The sequence below is a fragment of the Cajanus cajan genome, chromosome 11, assembly GCF_000230855.2.
Source record: "Cajanus cajan strain Asha chromosome 11, NIPB_CcT2T_4, whole genome shotgun sequence".
NCBI classification, from domain to species: Eukaryota; Viridiplantae; Streptophyta; class Magnoliopsida; order Fabales; family Fabaceae; genus Cajanus; species Cajanus cajan.
In genome coordinates this window covers 9,935,589-9,954,271 of record NC_138527.1, presented here as the reverse complement: position 1 = coordinate 9,954,271, position 18,683 = coordinate 9,935,589, and the positions used below count along the sequence as shown (strand labels likewise).

General features: G+C 33.6%; 1 protein-coding gene across 1 annotated transcript; it reads right to left on the bottom strand.

The window, feature by feature from the left end:
* Positions 1-12,698: 12,698 nt before the first annotated feature.
* On the bottom strand, positions 12,699-15,754 carry LOC109809952 (receptor protein kinase-like protein ZAR1). The gene is made up of 2 exons (XM_083066791.1): positions 14,068-15,754; positions 12,699-13,753 (listed from the first exon to the last, which is right to left on the bottom strand). The coding sequence occupies exons 1-2, from the start codon at positions 15,542-15,544 to the stop codon at positions 13,110-13,112; spliced, it is 2,121 nt and encodes a 706-aa protein (XP_082922917.1). The 5' UTR covers positions 15,545-15,754; the 3' UTR covers positions 12,699-13,109.
* Between the last annotated feature and the right edge of the window lie 2,929 nt (positions 15,755-18,683).

Sequence of the window (18,683 nt, the reverse complement as noted above, 5' to 3'; positions counted from 1 at the left end):
ACAATTTTAGGGGTCTACACTCAGGCAAATTGGGAGTTGCTAGATCGGCAGGCTCTAGGCGTCGTTAGATTGACATTGGCGAAGAATGTCGCTTACAACATTGTCAATGAGAAGACGACACATGGTTTGATAAAGGCGTTATTAAACATGTACGAGAAGCCATCAACATCAAATAAGGTATTTCTGATTAAACAACTAGTTAATACGAAGATGTGAGAAGGTGCTAGTGTTTCAAATCATGTGAACGAATTTAATTCCTTACTGTCAAAATTAGTATCAATGGATATTAAATTTGATGATGAAGTACAAGCCCTATTGCTGATATCCTCGTTGCCTGTTACTGGTCAAGAATTGTCACAACAGTCGCCAGTACATCTGGGACTACGAAATTGACCTTCGAAGGAATTAAGAATTTAATCCTTGGTTAGGATGTTCGTAGGAGAAATGTCAAAAAATCAGTAGGTTCCTTATTGAGCACATAAGTTAGAGGCAGAAAGCCTGAAAGGGGGCAAGGTTCTAGGCGTGATAGATCAAAGTTCAAGAAGTGAGGACAGTCCAAACATCGTAAAGATATTACCTGTTAGAATTGTCAATAGAACGGCCACTTCAGAAACCAGTGTACTACTTCTTTTGACCATAAAGAAAAGAGGCATGACAACACAGTGAATACATCACAAGAAGACATTGGTGATGCATTGATTTATTGCATTAAGAGTAAGTTTGAATCCTGGATCATGGATTCTGGTGCATCTTTCCATGCTTCTCCTTACAAGGACTTGATGAAAAATTTCAGAACTGGAAATTTTGGCAATGTTCATCTAGCATATAATGAAGCTTTAGACATTGTACGCATGAGAGATATAAATCTTAGAACTTCTGCGGGCATAATATGGTCACTGAAGGACGTTAGATATATCCCATGACTCAAGAGAATGTTAATCTCTGTGGGTTGTTGGATGTTCAAGGATTTCGAGTTACATTCGGAGATGGTCAGTGGAAGGTGGTGAAAGATAATCTAGTTGTTGCTCGCGGCTGGAAGAAAGGAACCCTTTACATAATAGAATTACCTGTAGAAGAAGTAAATTCAGTCAGTGATAATGTTGGTCACTCTTCAATTCTGTGACACCAAAGACTTGGTCATATGAGCGAGAAGGGTATGAAGATACTAGTCTCAAAGGGGAAGATTCCATAACTAAAAGAGGTAAAAGTTGGTTTCTGTGAACCATGTGTGTTTGGAAAGCAGAAGAGAGTTATTTTTGCCAAGTCTGGGAGGATGCCCAAGGATGAGAAATTGGATCTTGTTCATATAGATGTGTATGGACTAACATCAATCTCATCATTTGGAGGATCACGATATTATGTCACCTTCATTGATGATTTCACCAGAAAGGTATGGGTTTATTTTTTGAAGCAAAAATCAAAAGTATTTAATACCTTTAAGAAGTGGAAAGATGCTGTTGAGAATGAGACAGGATTAAAAGTTAAATGTTTAAAGTCTGATAATGGTGGTGAATACAATAGTACTGAAGTTGTTAATTACTGTGTTGAGAATGGAATTAGAATGCTTAAAACTATTCCTGAGACACCTCAACAAAATGGTGTTGCTGAAAGAATGAACATGACCTTGAATAAGAGGGCAAAAAGTATGAGAATTCATGCAGGGTTACTGAAGACGTTCTGGCTAGATGTAGTGAGCACAACAACATACCTCATTAATTAAGGACCCTAAGCTCCCATAGGGTTCAAGATTCCTGAGGAGGAATGGCAAAGCAAGGATGTAAGGCTTTCTCATTTGAAAGTATTTGGTTGTGTTTCTTATGTTCGTGTTGGAGATGTTGACAAGGACAAGTTTGATCCAAAAGCAAGAAAGTGCATTTTTATTGGCTATGGAGCAAATGATATGGGATATCGCTTATGGGATGATGAAAAAAGAAAGATCATTAGAAGTAGAGATGTTACTTTCAATGAAGATGTCGTGTACAAGGACAAACTTGAGACAAATGCTGAAGTTGAAAAGAAACTAACAAATAAGCAAGAGGTAGTGTTAGATGACAATATAGAAGATGACATTGCAGGAAAAGGTGAGAGCTTAGAAAATAAGACAGTTGACGAGACCACTCTAGTCACTCCAATAATTGAAGTGAGGAGATCTAGTAGAGTTATTAGTCCTTCTCATAGATTCTCTCCTTCAGCAAATTACTTGTTGTTGACTGACAGTGGAGAACCTCTATGTTATCATGAGGCATTGTAGATGGATGATGCAGCCCAGTGGGAATTAGCCATGTGGGAGGAGATGAACTCACTTGAGAAGAATAAAACTTGTTGTTTGACTAACCTACCATCAGGAAAAAGGGCATTGTAGAACAAGTGGGTGTTCAGGGTCAAGGAAGAACATGATGGCAACAAGAGATACAAGGCAAGGTTAGTGGTAGCAGAAAAGAGGTATTGACTACCATTAGACTTGTGTTGAGCATTGTGTTTGCAGAGGACTTACATCTAGAGCAACTAGATGTTAAGACAACATTCTTACATGGTGACCTTGATGAGAACATCTACATGGTGCAACTAGAGGGTTTCTAAATAGCAGGGAAGGAGAACTTGGTTTGTAAACTGACCAAGAGTTTGTATGGGCTGAAGCAAGCACCAAGGTAGTGGTACTTGAAGTTTGACAGTTTTATGAGTAGGAAGGGGTACAAAAAGTGTGCCATGGATCATTGTTGTTATTTGAAAATTTTTTGTCCATCTTATATCGTATTACTATTATATGTTGATGACATGTTAGTTGCAGGATCTAATATGGATGAAATCAATAGATTGAAGGCACAATTATCTGAAGAGTTTGAAATGAAGAATTTGGGTGCTGCAAAGCAGATTTTGGGCATGAACATCAATAGGAACAGATCTGAAGGTTTCTTAATATTATCTTAAGAGAAGTATATTGAAAAATTGTTAGCGAAATTTACCATGCGGGATGCCAAGATCGTAAGTACACCTTTTGGGGTTCACTTCAATCTCACAAAGGAGCATTCACCTAAGACGGATGAAGACAAGGAAGTAATGGCTAAGCTTCCTTATGCATATGCAGTTGGTAGCTTAATGTATGCAATGGTATGCACTAAACCAGACATTGCTCATGCAGTGGGAGTTATTAGTAGATTCATGTCTAATCCAGGAAGGAAACATTAGGAAGCTGTCAAGTGGTTGCTACGCTACTTGAAAGCTTCTAAGGTTGCATTACGTTTCAGTAAGAATGATGTTGTTTTAGAAGGATATTCTGGTGCAGATTTGGGAGGTTGTTCGGACACAAGGAAGAGTACTATAGGATTTGTTTTCACAGTAGGTGGCACAACAGTTAGTTGGATGTCTCGAATTTAGAAAAGCGTTGCATTTTCAACCATAGAAGCAGAGTACATGGCTATTTTAGTTGGCCTTCATGGTTAATTGTTGAGAAGGCATCACACTAGCTTGGAGGTGTTACGATTTTGAGGTTTACTAGATTTACTTTGGAGTGCAGTTGATGTGATCAGCCTCCAAGGGGAAGATTGTTGAGTATGTGGAGTCTGAAGGATTTAGCGGGCTTGACCCATTTTCTTTCTTTCTTTTTTATAAATACTCATGTAATTGTAAACCTAATTATGAAATAGAAAATACCATCTAGTGCGACCATGGACGTAGGTTATTTTGACCGAACCACGTAAATCTCTGTCTTGTTAATTTACTTTCTCTCTTGCAATTGTGCGCGTGAGTGCATTTGGGATCCCCAACAAAGGTTCCATTGGAACACATCTTTATTTGTAAGTTCATTCAATGGTTGTGCTACCTTTACCGGTGAAACTAAGGAATATGCTAACCCTTTCACATTTTTTGGAAAAGGCCACTGAGTAACACTCAAAATTTTGCTTGGATCCATTTTCACCATTCCTATACAAATGATGTGTTCTAAATATTTGATTGTGGGTTGTAAAACCCTACGTTTTTGCAATTAGATTAATAATATATATATATATATATATATATATATTATAAAATTTAAAGGGTTGATGTTAAAGAGTATTTTAAGGTTAAAATTATATTTTATATATTTGTTTCGATTAAACTATATGAGGTTTATATTTTAATATAATATTTTATTATTATTATTGTTGTTGTTGTTGTTGTTGTTATTATTATTATAAAGTGAGGGGCAAGAATAGATAATCAAGGTTATGGATAAGTAACTTAGGATGGGTTAGAGGGAGGATGAGTTAGCTTTAATTTTTTTTTTTTAAAAAAAAAGACATGTCAGTTTTCTACTTACGTTCTCACTTTTCTTTTATGCTTTGAAGAACCAGGAGAAAAGGAGACAGGAGGAGATCATCCCAAAGATTCACGTCCTTCACTATTTATTGATAGAGGTAAGGGGACTGAGAAACCTTACTCTAGGTGTTGTACGTTGGGTAGAGGGATTGACCCCTAATCTTGTGTATGTTGTGTGCATATGTATGAAGGGTTTTTCCCCAAATGTGTTTATTTTGTATCTTATTCTTCTTACACATTCCTAATGACATGGATTGTTTTAACGTATGATTAATTGTATGTTTTGGGTTGTAATTGTATGATTTGAAGTTGTTATGAGTTCTATGGAAAATCCTAAGGGAACTTGTTATGATAGTTTATGAAGATATTAATTGATATATGTAAACTGATTGATTTAAAATGTTAATTACATGTTACAGAGTGGTTTTATCGATTGTATATGTGTTTATGCATGAAATTGAATCTAGGTAACTTGTAGTTATTGAGGAAACATGAATTCTAGGAGGAAGATCTCGTTCTCTCTCAGCGAGACGTGTTAGGTCGCTTAGCAAGAAGCCCCAAGGGACTCAACTTGCTCAGCTAGATGTTGGTGGCTCAACTAGATGTTTTTGGGCAGTAACTGTTAATTAGTTGTTTTACCTTTATGATCTTGATACTACCTTTTTATTAATGGATAACTAATGTATTTGAGAATGTACATGGGATATATGAGGTGATATGAGAAATATGTGATATATGATGTGAGAGGATATGTATGTTATTGCATTGAGTTTGTGTAACATGCATTATATGCAGGTAAATAAGCAAATAAACAAATCGTTTAATATGCAATATGCATATCTTGATATTGGTGCCACATGCATGCAAATTGAGATTTTGTATTCTTTGTATTCTATACTTGCATGTTAATGAGTTAATTGTGATTGGTGTGTCATGGATGAGTAATTATGTCAATGATGATAAATGAGTTATTGTATTGATCGTGAGAATTATTTATTAATATCATACTATTGTATAAATGGAATGTGTATGACTATTTGTTATTTATTTCATGCCATGAGCTAGAGTGAGAAGGGTGTATGGCTATGTCTTATTGTATGTTTTGTTTATGTTTGGCTATTCGGTTTACATTCCTGTACTGTGAGTCAGAGTGAGATATTTCTCACTCCCGTTGTCTTTGTTGTTGCTCTTCCGTTGATTCTACAGGTGATGATCATCATGATGCTGAAGATGTTGGTGATGAGGCTTAGGCTTCATGTTGGGTTGCTCTGATAGGACATATGACATTAAGACATATATGAGCTTTGTAGGGCTAGATTAGGATGTTGTTTTATTGCATTATTTTAGAAAACATTAGTTTTATTTTTTTGTAAATTCAGTTGATTATGTTATTTTGTTAAGTTAAGAATGTGATACTTTCTACCTGGAAACGTTTAGTTTTGTTTATAAAGAGTTATGTTATTCAATTTTCATTATTTATGTATCATGGCATACAAGGTAAAAGGTGTAACATGGATTGTGTGAAGTGGCACTTTTACTAGTTTGTAACTAGTGTTGTCTTTATAATTCCCTTAACACTTCTGAAATTTCTATGTGTTTCCCAATCAAAATTATACACAAGTATATAATCAAAGAAAACTAAAACGAACCTCCTTAATATTGTCATGAGAATCTCATTCACTAATGCTTGAAAACTATATGTCAAATTCATCAACTTAAAAAGCCTGACTAGGTACTTGTGTCTAAATTGTTTTCTTATGCATGTCCTCCTCTCCTTAGTTGATGCGGTACCCAAATTTGGGATTCAAATTAGAGAAAAACTATGTTGCATGTAACTTATCCAATAACTCATATTTAATTAGATTTGGAAATTTATTGAGTATCTTTTTACCTTATTAAGAGCTTAGTAGTTGACATGTATTCTCCATGTTTTATCTTTTTTTCTTTACTAAAATGACTAGACTAGAGAATGTGCTTTGATTTTTCCTTATGATCAATGAATACAACATCCTCTACACTTGATTTTCAATCTTATTTTTACGATAATAAGGGTAATGCTAGGGTCTTACATTGGTAGGTACTTGACCCTCACATAAATTTATGGCATCCCCCTTTCCTTTTTTATGTGGCAGTCCTTTGGGTTCTTTGAAATTGTTGCATATTTTTCGACAACTCCTTTTGATGTTTCACTTATTTTCCCCATCTTTCTTGATTTCTTTTTTACCACATTTATAAAAGCACTTTGGTAGATAGTAATAGATCCTCAATCATTTGTTTAGGCCTTTTAGAGAACTCTATGTAGCCATATAAGCAAAATAATTGTTATCTTCCCTTTTCAACAACACTCATTCTCCATTTAATGACATACCATTGTTGGAGCCCCCAATCAACTAACCTTTTTTCCCAAATAAGCTAGTCACAAGATACCCAACACCATGTCAATCCCCTTGAGATAAAAAAAAAAAAAAAAAAAAAAAAAAAAAAAGAGAGGGATTTATTGTTAACTTCACCTTGTCCAACTCAAGCTTGATTCCCTTACCTATGTCATGAGGTTTTGCCTTATACCCATCCCATAACTATATCTTCATTGGTTTGGTGTCTACTATTGGCCACCCCTTGTCTTCAACAAGTATTTTTGGATATTAAATCATGCAATCCTCACTATCCACCTAAACAAGGATAACTATTCCCATGATTACCCCACGAAACTTCATGGTTTGGGTCTCCCTTTTTTCTCTATAGGCATACTCCTGAACACCATAACACTGAAATCCATATTTACTTCAATTTCTACCTCTATATCCTCCAACAACATTGTCTTTTGATTCCTCTTTGTCCACACTAAACAAGGATAAGTCATCTTCCCCTCCCCTAAAGTACTGATACTTCAATTTGTTTCACATATTTGTATCTGATACGATACTTTTAGATGTTTTACCAATACGTATCGATGAAGTATCCCAATCTTTAAAATTATAATGAAAATTTCATTCAATCTTGATACTTTCAAATACTTCATCGAAACTTATTCACTTATTCGTGATACTTATCGATGAAGTATACAAATTTTTTTAAAATTATGAAATACCCATTACAATTAAATAAGACATATAAACATGTCTAATATTCAAAACATAGAAACATTGGCCCTCAATAAAATATAAATGAAAATAAAATTTTAAGAAATAAATGAGATTGGTAATATTATTTTTATTTATAAATAATAAAAAATAATTTATGATGAAATAATTTTCAATTTATTAATTTTTAGTATTGTACAATAAATATATTTTAAATTTGAATTTGCAAAATAGCAATTATATATTTATATATTTAATATTTGTGAATTTTGATCAAACTTATAATTACATATTTATTATATTTTATAAATATTAATATATACGTTAAAACGTATCTTACATATATTATAATTTATATATTTTAAAATAATTGTATCATATTGAATATGTGTAATATCCAATACAATTAATATCGTATAATCATAATCACTAACTATTCTATTTCTCCCGGTAGACTTTCCTGTCCATATGCCCTCCATGTGTTTAATTGCTATCTTGGGATTTATCTTAGACTCTATCAGACTAATTGGCTAATGATAACGACTATCAAGAGATTGGATATAATGGTCACATTTCTTATATATTTTTAATTGATTTATTTTTAACTAATGTGAGATTAACGATTCATATTAGAGGATCTATTTAAAATATTATAATTGAAAATATTATTTGCGTTTACATCCTTCTTCTACGTAAAAATGCCACATGCTAATCCTCTAGTATGAATACATAATTTTAATGAATGAAAAATATTTGTTAAACAACAAAAATAGTTAATAGTTAAGCTCTTCCAATTCTAGAATGCACATTATTGGTGATTAATAATATTCCTGTAAATGATTACATGACACATTGATCCATCTTATAAATTTCAACAAATTAGGAGTTAAATCCTCACCCAAGTGCCTTTGCAAGATTGGAGCACAATACCACGTGAGTTTAACAACAAAATTAATGTTTAGCAATGACTTTTGATGACAATTATTGTCCACTCTTTCTCAAATTCAATGTAATTTATTTGCAAGTTACTTTCACTTTTAAACATGACAATGACATGTCTCCCTCCATTGGCTTAGATCCAACTTTTTCACTGTATCAATTATTGTGTAACGTTCTTGGGACCCCTGTTTATTTAATTCCTTGTGATAAAAAGATAGAAAGGTACTTCTGTTTATTTTTCCTAGCCTTTGGGTGTTCTCTTTTATTAGGGTAAAAAACAGTTAAACAGAAATAAATAGTTTGCAACTGGTCAAAGCATTAGCTAAATATGGCAAATATAGAAAGAAAAAAATGCTAATATTTCTTATATTGAAGCATTGGAATAAAATTGACTAGAAAGAACTCAAAACACAAAGTGGTAAGTTTCAAAGTCAAGTGAAGAATAATGAGATTAATTAGCAGTTAAAACCACATGACAGCCAAGAATTCTCCAAAAAAATTGGTGGAGTCCATTTCTCCTAAATTAGCGCCACATGGTTTGGTCATCCTAAAGTTGAACCACTTCTTACTATATGTAAATGTGGGGTCCCCTCGACTCTTGTTTGTAATCTTAACGACTCATCCAACGTAGTGGTTTTGGTAGTAAGCAAAAAAGTCATAACAATAAAAGTTAAAGGATTTAAAATTGTGAAATACAAACAACTTGATAATTACTAAATGTTATTTACAATCCATACATCTACATATATCCATCCTTGTATATAAAGAAGATTTCCTATCTTCCAGTACATTTTATTAAGGACAATTTTAACTTTTTAAATAAAAAAAAACTGTTAAATAGAGATTATTAAAGGTTACAAAAGTCTTTCTGTGTATAATAATTGCACTCTATTCAATTTATGTAGGTAGTTAAACAAATACACGAAGAGTCTTTTTTTTTTCACTAATATATTATTTATTCTATTAATATAGAGAATTGTCTCATTTGGTATCCACATTTTAGATAACTATCTTTTTACAAATTACAAATTTTTTATTCTTTTATGTAAATTTCACTCCATAATCATTTGTATTTTTATTAACTACTCACTATTATATGATTTTTATTTATTTTTAAAAATAATTCACAGAGGTAGGGAATGTCTTTTCTACACTAGCGTATATATAAAGGTGATTATCTATTTTGGTGTACACAATATTTTTAATAAGTTTAACCTTTAAAATAAAAATAAAAAATTGCACAAGAATATTTAATAAAGGTCATACAAAAAAATTTGATCTTGAAAAAAACTTTTACTAAATAATAATTGTTCTCAACTGGGGTGGTTTGATCCCGACTTTCCTAGGTGAGATCAATGAATCTCCTCTGCTCGGTAGATTGGTTATTTCAATGAGGGGATACCTATAAAAGAGACTCTGATACTTAAGTTAGTTCTTGATAATGTAGATGTCTTTTATATATAATGCACGTATCTCGATGAATTTAGGGTTATCACTATCTACCGATTTCACGATTTTTGTAGTAAGGTGTTGAAATCATATCTTATCTTTTTAGTGGTGGTTGGTGGATGATGTGGCTTTTATAAGCCGATTTGACATTTTGATGTCCTTGTCTTTTGACCAAGCTTGGTAACTCGGCCAATTTGGTGCACGTTCCTTGCAACCTTGGCTGGGCTTGTTGGCTCGGCCACTCGGCCAGGCTGGTACAATAATAATTGCACATTGATAAAAAAAAATCACTACACACTATTCCACTACACGAAGTGCCTTTGTTTCCACTAATAATATATAAAGTGATACTTTCATCTCGATCACTTTTGATTTCTACTTTATTGTGACAATTTTATCCTTAAATATCTTTTTCCCCCTTTTTTAGGAATCTTTTCACTCAATTTTACATTCAATTTATGACCAACAACAATTTGTGGAGATAATGACATATAAGTGCTAATTATTTCAATATTATTGTTCATATATTAATTGTTTTGTTATCATTGGTATCAAAAGCATTTCTTAAATATTTGTTAACAAACTAATTCCCTTTACATAATATAAAGAGGTGACAAGGTGATTTTGCACACAATTTTACCTCATAAAGTCTTAAATGCGTATCATTTATAATGATTAATGACTACTTAGTGCATACTAATCAATTGCTTAATAGATCAAACAAAGAAAGCTCGTTAGAACTCACAAATTTATTAAAGTGAATTAATTCATGTTTTGCGCAAGAAACAAGGAAAAACAAATCCTTAAAATCATGAAGAAAGTCAGTAAAAGTTGATGCATAATCTACTCTTCGCTAACACATGCCACAAAAAGTCCATTTGGTATCCTAAAGTTGATAAGTAGTCTCCTTGATTAGATAAAAACTAAAAATTTGGTGAAATGTAATTAATGAAAGCATTTAATGCTTCAATAGACATTTCTCATCTCAAGAGACTCGCAACGAAGATATATGAAGCAAACTTGTGAGGAACTCTCAATATTTTGCAATGGTCATCTTCATCTAGGCCATATAAGGAACTTTAAGAACAGAAAGAAGAAATCTTTTTTAGAGGAACTCTTGTACAAAAAATTATTCATTCTTTCTGTAAAAACATTGTTCTTAATCCGTTGTATCACATCTTGTTTGTAAAACAAAACAACATTTGTAAGATTTTACGCAAACATGACTGTTTTTTATAGAGTTTAGCCTAAAGAGACTTGTTTGTTAAAAGAATACTTGTTTGAGCCTAAAGAGTCTTGTTAGTAAAAGAATACTTGGTTAAGTTTAGAGAGGCTTGTCCGTAAAAGAACACTCGTTTGAGCTTAGAGAGGTTTTTCCGTAAAAGGATACTCGTTTAAGCCTAAAGAGACTTGATTGTAAAAGAATAATTTGTGTTGAAGCTTGAAGAGACTTTGTGTGAAAGAATACTTGGGTAGATTACTTGAAGAGACAATTTAAAGAACACTTCAGTTTAAGCCAGAAGTGACTTGTTGAAAGAATACTTGTATCTTTTTTAAGATAGTGAAACTCAATTTAGTTAGATTGAGAATTAGACGTGGTCTTAATAGTTGAAACAAACTAGTGTAAAAATTATTGTGTATTTCGTATGTCTTTTCTCCCGCACTCTTTATTATTAGCGTTACTATTTTACTACTAAAAAAAGTGGGAGTTTTTTTATAGACATTATTTAACCTCCTTTCTAGTGTGTCTTTTTTCTATAATTTTCGATACTTAATGCTAAAGTATGTCTATGATAAAATCATGTTGATGAAAATCATCACATCAAATTCAAGAAATTGGTCAATAAAATAAGATAGAAAATTTATCCCACATGTTAATTTTTTTTCCTTTTTATGTATAGTGATTTTTTTTATCAATAAAAGATTATAATAATAAAAATGAATACAAATATAAAATTTTATGTATATTACTCTCTTTTTTTTTTTAAATTGAAGGAGTTAACCACCTTAACAAAAATCAATTAATGATTACGAAAATACAAATTTAAAGTTACATATTAGCTTTAAAAATCAAAGTAAAGAAAGGTATAACATTATCAAATACATGTATATTCTAAATACATTTATATTCTCATTTAAAGATAAACCAAAATTAGTTAACTTATTTATACTACTTTAACTCTCATTTTTTGGCACCATCATAGTTTTTTTTAATAAGATAAACGTAAATCTTTCTTAAATATTTGAGTCCGGAAATTTTTCCCTATCCGAGACACTATACCTTCAAAATTTAGATAAAGAAAATATCATATCACATTTTTTTTTCCAATTCATTAGTTTTCCTAGATATTCTATCCAATGTTAAACCTAATTAATTGGCAATGATGAGAAAATAATGAAACTATTCTCAAATAGCGTAGAGATTGCAAGAGGGTGCATATACATGACACAAAAGCATGGCATGCGACATGCATGATGCATTAACGGTTCAAATAAATGCTGAGAGAAAAAAAAACAAGATGGGTGACATCTACTACCCAATTACGATAATCATCTACACAGCCTAAGAATAAAACGTCAAATCAGATAAATAAACTGTGTAAAACAATTATTCCAATTTAATAAATTTTATTGGTCTCTCAATTTATATATATATATATACAAACTTATTTTCATTGATCGTTCAAAGTGTGTGGGGGAGACAAGTTCACACGGGTTCCATATGCATGTCAAAGGTGCCAATTTTAATAAATTGAACAGGACAAAGTGAGAGGGTGAGATGTGATGCGAAAAGACTCAAAAGAGAATAGACTCTAGTGTCAATATCATTGGCCTAATAAAACCAAGATATTAAGATTTAAAAAAAAAAAAAAACTGAATAAAATTGAATAGAATAGATGAAATAGCAACAAACTAAGTAGAATACCCACACCATAACAACACAAATCAGTTCCTATGTTATTGTTCTGCCTCAAACATATTACCACATTTTCTTCCATACAATAAGGATTCATAGATTTAGTGAATCAATTTACACAATCATAATAGCTTGAAACCCGTCTCGACCTTGTAACAAAGAATAAAAATAATGCATTAACATTCTCTCTAATACTCTCTTGTTGGTACTCTCTTCATTATTGGTTAAACATCACAAATTTTAGTTAATTTTATCACTAAATCTAGAGAAATTTGTCAAATCAGAAGCGAGATTCATAAAATTTGTGATTTTCGATAAATTTTATCTAATAATAAAGAGAGTGTTATAAAGAAAGTATCGTGGAGAGTGTTGGGGCATTCCTAGAGAATAAAAGCCTCACAAATGAACAGGATTCACAATTCAAAGCTTCATAATAACCTATCCAAAGCATCAAGCACATGCCTCATTATGGGTCTCTTTTCTGTGTTGCTATGGACACAAGCAATTGCAATCTTCAAAACTGCAATGATCTCCTCTTCCTTATCTGCATCTTCAGCTAAATACAGATCTAATACATCTGAGAGTGGCTTCTTCTCATCAATGCAGAGCTGAATCCATTGAACAAGGTCCATTTCTGAGTTACCAACTTGGACAATAGGCAACCTTCCCGTAATCAACTCTAGCAGAATCACCCCATATGAGTAAACATCCCACTTCTGTGATGGCTTCACCACTTTCATTGTTTCTGGAGCTTGATAACCATTTCCCAAAAGACTGGTTGAAACTTCTGTGGATAAGCTCCTCTGTCTTTCTTGTGATTTCTCTGTGACCACTCGGTTGGATTGTAAGGTTGGGGACCCACCAGCAATGTTAGCAAGGCGTCCAAGACCGAAATCGGAAATGTGGGGCTCCATGCTTTGTCCTAACAGTATGTTACCAGGCTTCAAGTCTCCATGGACATATTTTTTTGGACTAAATTCATGTAGGTAGACCAATCCTTTTGCAATTCCTTTCATGATTTTCAGTCTATCAGACCAAGAAAGTGGAGTAAATGTGGCAAGTCCAGCTTTCCCTGAAGACATCAAATGGAAGTATGGAACCAACAATCAATTGGACAAACTACCATAGTACCAAAAGTAGAGATCATAAATTTCTCAACAGGAGAACTACTAGCAACACACTCTTCTTAGTATACCGTCTTAATGGTTAAAATTCATTAAAAACTACAAAATCTTACGAGAAATTCATTAAATGGAGTGCGAGAGTCACTAAATTTTGAGATTTTCAATAAATTTCAACTAATCGGGAAGAGTGTATCAGAGAGTGTGTTCCAAGCATTTCTCAATTGTGGTTAGAAAAAACAGACTTGTAATTGATGAGACTTACCATGTATTGCTGTAGCAAGGCTTCCATTGGGAACAAAATCATAGATGAGAAGCTTCTCATCAACAGACCAGTAATAGGCTCTGAGAGTAACAATATTTGGATGCCTCAACTTTCCTATTGCTTCAACTTCCGTTTGGAACTCTTTAAACCTTTGAGAACCTCCCTCCCCTAATCTTCTGACAGCCAAGGTGAGCCCTTCTTCAAGCACTACTTTGTAGACAATCCCTATTCCACTCTTTCCCAGAACAAAAGCTGAAGCCTTAAGAAGTTCATCCAAATCAAATGCCACTTGAGCATCTAATGGAACAAGATCATACTGCTCAACATGATCAGATAGGGTCTCAGATTCATCCTTCCTAAAGCATAAGCATTCCTTCCTCAGCTTCCCTCCCTTGTCAAAACCTTTTTCCTCCTGATCCTGAGTAAAACCACACACCCTTGAGTAGCAATAAGAGAACAACAAACCCAAAAGGCAAATTCCAACTACATCCCCAACAACGATGCCAACAACAGCACCCTTACTTAGCCTTTTACTTTTCCCACTTTTCCCAAAACCATCATCACTATCCTGAGGTGGGTAATTATCAGGCAAAAATGGAAAAGAGGAAGGTGAACTAGCACCATGAGTATCTGGGGCACACATATTCTTCAAAGGGGGGCCACAAAGACCAGAATTGCCAATAAAAGCAGTTGGTCCTCTATTCATCAAAGCACCAGTTTGAGGTATTGGACCACTTAAATTGTTGAAAGTTAGATCAATGTAAACCTTCTCAGGCAGATTACCAAGACTAGCTGGGATCGAACCACTAAAATGATTATGAGACAAATCAACAGTGCCTTGCAGGCTTGACAGATTTCCCATGTCACTAGGAATTGAACCAACGAATTGGTTGAAAGAAAGGTCAAGTTTCTCCAGAGAAGACAACCCACCACCAAACCCATCTGGTAGATAACCTGTGAAATTGTTATGACTAAGAACAAGTGCTCTGAGCTTCTTGCATTGGACTATTTTAGCAGGTAAAGACCCATTGAAGAAATTCTGTGACAAATCAAGAGTTTGAAGGTACCTGAGCTTCCCAATCTCATTTGGAATAGACCCAGAAAAGGAATTGCCATAAAGCACCAAACTTTGTAGTCCCTGTGCTTCAAAGAGCCCAACAGGCAAGTTGCCAAAGAGGTAGTTGTTCCTCAAATTCAGATGTCGGAGGTGGGAAAGAGACCCTAGCTGAGAGGGAAGAACCCCATAAAGCTTCCTCTTTGGGAGACTAATGGAGACAACACTTTGGTCCTTGCATGTGATCCCATTCCATGAACATGGGGTGTCATCAGAAGAGTTCCAGTTACTCATGGACCCTTCTGGGTCTGTGATGATGGACTTCTTCAGTGTTAGAAGTACAGAGCCTTCATCGGTCACAGAGCTCACAGGTGCAACAAGAAAATTGCACGCAAGGGAAAGCAACACAGCCAAAGGGAACATCTCCAACTGAGATACCGTTGGAGCGAAGAACAAGTGTGAGGAAAATGAAGAGTACTGACACTGAGGTTACCTTGATATGCCAGAGTGCGTGCACATGAAGGGAAAAGTGAAAGGTGAAAGACGTTAGAGAAAGCTGAGATGAGATGAAGAAGAAAGTGTTAAAGCATGGGAAAAAGCTTTGGGAACATACATTATTGTTAGACAAAAGGCAAAAGGAAAAGGCGAGTGATTTAAAAACAGAGAAATATATATATTTTTACATTATTTTAAGTTTAACTTTTATGTATTATTAATATAATAATTTTTAAAAAAATAAATATTTAGAACGTGTAATATTTATTATATAACTGAAATTTATAATAAATTATAATATATATATATATATATATATATATATATATATGTGTGTGTATGTTGAATACGAACTGTCATTTTGTATAAGTCTTATATAAATGTTTTTGGTAGTTTTTCTTTATCATTTTTTTTTAATTTCAAAAATGGTAGATAGGGGGATGATATGCTCATGATTATTGGATAGGGAGTTAATGACATGTTGAGAATTCTTAGACCAAACACCATTATCCACTTAGTGGTTAGCCGAAGTTGAATAGTGTCTAATTTGATCCATAACTTTACTTACAAAGTTGAGAGGCATCAAAGATCCATCAAAGGAACTTCACCTCCAGCGTCAAGGGATCTCCTTGAGTAAGTATTTCTACCAAAGTAGGATTTTATGGTCACATGGGGTGTCAAACTTGTGTCATGGAAAATGCAAGCTTGGACCGAATCATGTATCACTTGTACAAATTCACAATAGCCTTCTCTCCATCAATTTTGTTACTCTTGAGTGAATTTTACAATTGAGAAAATAATAATTTTCTTTGCAGTCCAACTTAAAAGAAAATGTTTATGAAGAGTTATACGATAGCATGTGGGAAGGTTACTTATAGATAGGGGTGGCAAAACGGGACAGTCTGATAGACCATGGGCCAAGGGCCCAGTGACCAGAGCTATGGCTAGGAGGATACAGGAAGAGCTGGATCTTGAGAAGACTAATGGGCTTGTTAGGCCCAAGATAATCTTCACTTGGAATGCTCTATCATGAAGAGAAGACCTTAGTTCTACTTGTTTATATTGTACAGTTTATACATAGTCTTGTGTATAGGTTATTTTTGCCTTTGTATTTGTGAGGCACTTTACTAGCTTTTTCTAGTGTTTGTATATTGATTTTGAGGTAGGTTACTTGGAGAGTTTAACTCCATTTAACCTCCCTAGTTGACACACTCATTCTTTATTTTTTCAGTAGGGAAAAGGGGGTGACATTTAGCAAAGCTTGGGGTGTGACAAGTAATTGGGCCAGAACTGGGCCTAGGCAAAATTTTACATATTGGACTCATTTTGCTCCTAATTTTTCATAGATTTGATTTAGCTAGGTCTCATCATCATATGATGAACCTAACTAAACCAAATCAAACATTTTTGAATTAATTCAAGGAGCAAATATGAACCAAGGCCGCCTAGCTCTCCTACTTGTTCTTTGGCCGAAATTCACTTGTTACTCTTCAAGGTTTGAAGCTTGCCTTGCAAGCTTCTAAACCTTGGAAGGTTAAGGCAACCTTACCATGGTTCTTAAGTGAACCATGGTCAAGGATGGCTTCTCCTACAAGCTTCCTAAACCGTGGGGGTTAAAGCTTACCCTACCATGGTTCCTAGTGAACCATGGTTTAGGATAGCTTCTCCTACAAGCTACCTTTCCCTATAAATTCCTAAACACTACATTTGTAATCACTTTTGAAACATAAATGAGATTAAATCTTCAGATTTCTCTCAACTCAAGAGTCCCTAAACCGTAGAGAACTTCCACTCTAGGTTTCCCTCAAAGCTTATTCAAACTTTGTCTTGGTTCCTCAAGCTTCTACAACAAGCTAAGGAGAACCGAATCATCTTCAAAGACTTCTACTCCATTGGAGCTTTCTTCAAGGAGTTTCGGATCTCTTTCAAGGTCAACTCAAGAGCATTTTCGGTCCTAAGCATGGAGAGCTTGAAGGAACTTCAATCTCCTCCAAGTAGCTCCATCATTTTTGGTATCTAGAGCCTAGTGCTCTTGAGGTTTTTTGTTCTAACTTTTCCTACTTGAATCCGTGTTGTTTCTTCCTTGTCTATGTCTAAATCTATGTTTGCTGCAAGGATCTAGTTCTAATATGATTTTTGATGGATCCTATATGTCATATATGAAGTGATTGATTCTTGTTTACTTGTTCCTATTCTTCTTGAATCAATTGTTGTTGTGCGCCTAGGTTCTTGTACTTGTGCATTTTATTTTTCTTGAGTCTATCCATTCTATAACATGTGTCCGTGATTGGACAACATTCATATTGCATAGATTTTGTTTTTGAATCACTTGTTTTGTCTTAGAATGTCATGTGTAGTCCTTTTACATGTTGAAAATTCCTAGACTAGCTTGTTTGACCTAATTTTGTTTTGTGTTTGTTGAGTCCGATTTTTGTTAGTCTTTTCCTTATTAAATCTGAACCTACCTAAATGTGCTTTTGATTTACATGTTTGAGTTCCTAATTTGCTATTAGTTCTAGCAAATTTCCTAGAGTTAGGTTTCCTTTATGTCATATTAAAAGTTTTGTCAAGAAAAGTTCATAAACACTCTCCTATTAGGTTCCTTTGTGATTTGTTGTGTGGCTGAAACTTATTGAAATTTTTTGAGCTATAAAACAGAGGCAAAACAGAGGTGTATGTGTCCTAATTGCATGAGAAAAACAAAGAAACAAAGTGCTTAAAATTTGACCTAAAAAAAATACTACAAAATAGTGAAGCACTAGTGAAAAACCTACTTGTGAACACCTCTTGTTTTGTGTGAATTTTTTCTGCAGTTTTTCTATATTGAAACCGAGACTTATAAGTGATAAAAAGGCATTAAAAACTCCTGAACATCAAAAGAAAAATAAGTGAAAAATATTTTGCTAAAAAGAAAAGAAAGAAAAAGCAAAAGAAAAAGCCAAATAGGAGTGAAAACTTGTTTGTATTGCTCTCGGTTTTGGTATATTTTTTTTTACATGTACTTCTTTGTGACCAGCCACATTATTGAGTCTTATTTTGTTTTCTAATCTTAGCTTTTGATTTGGTA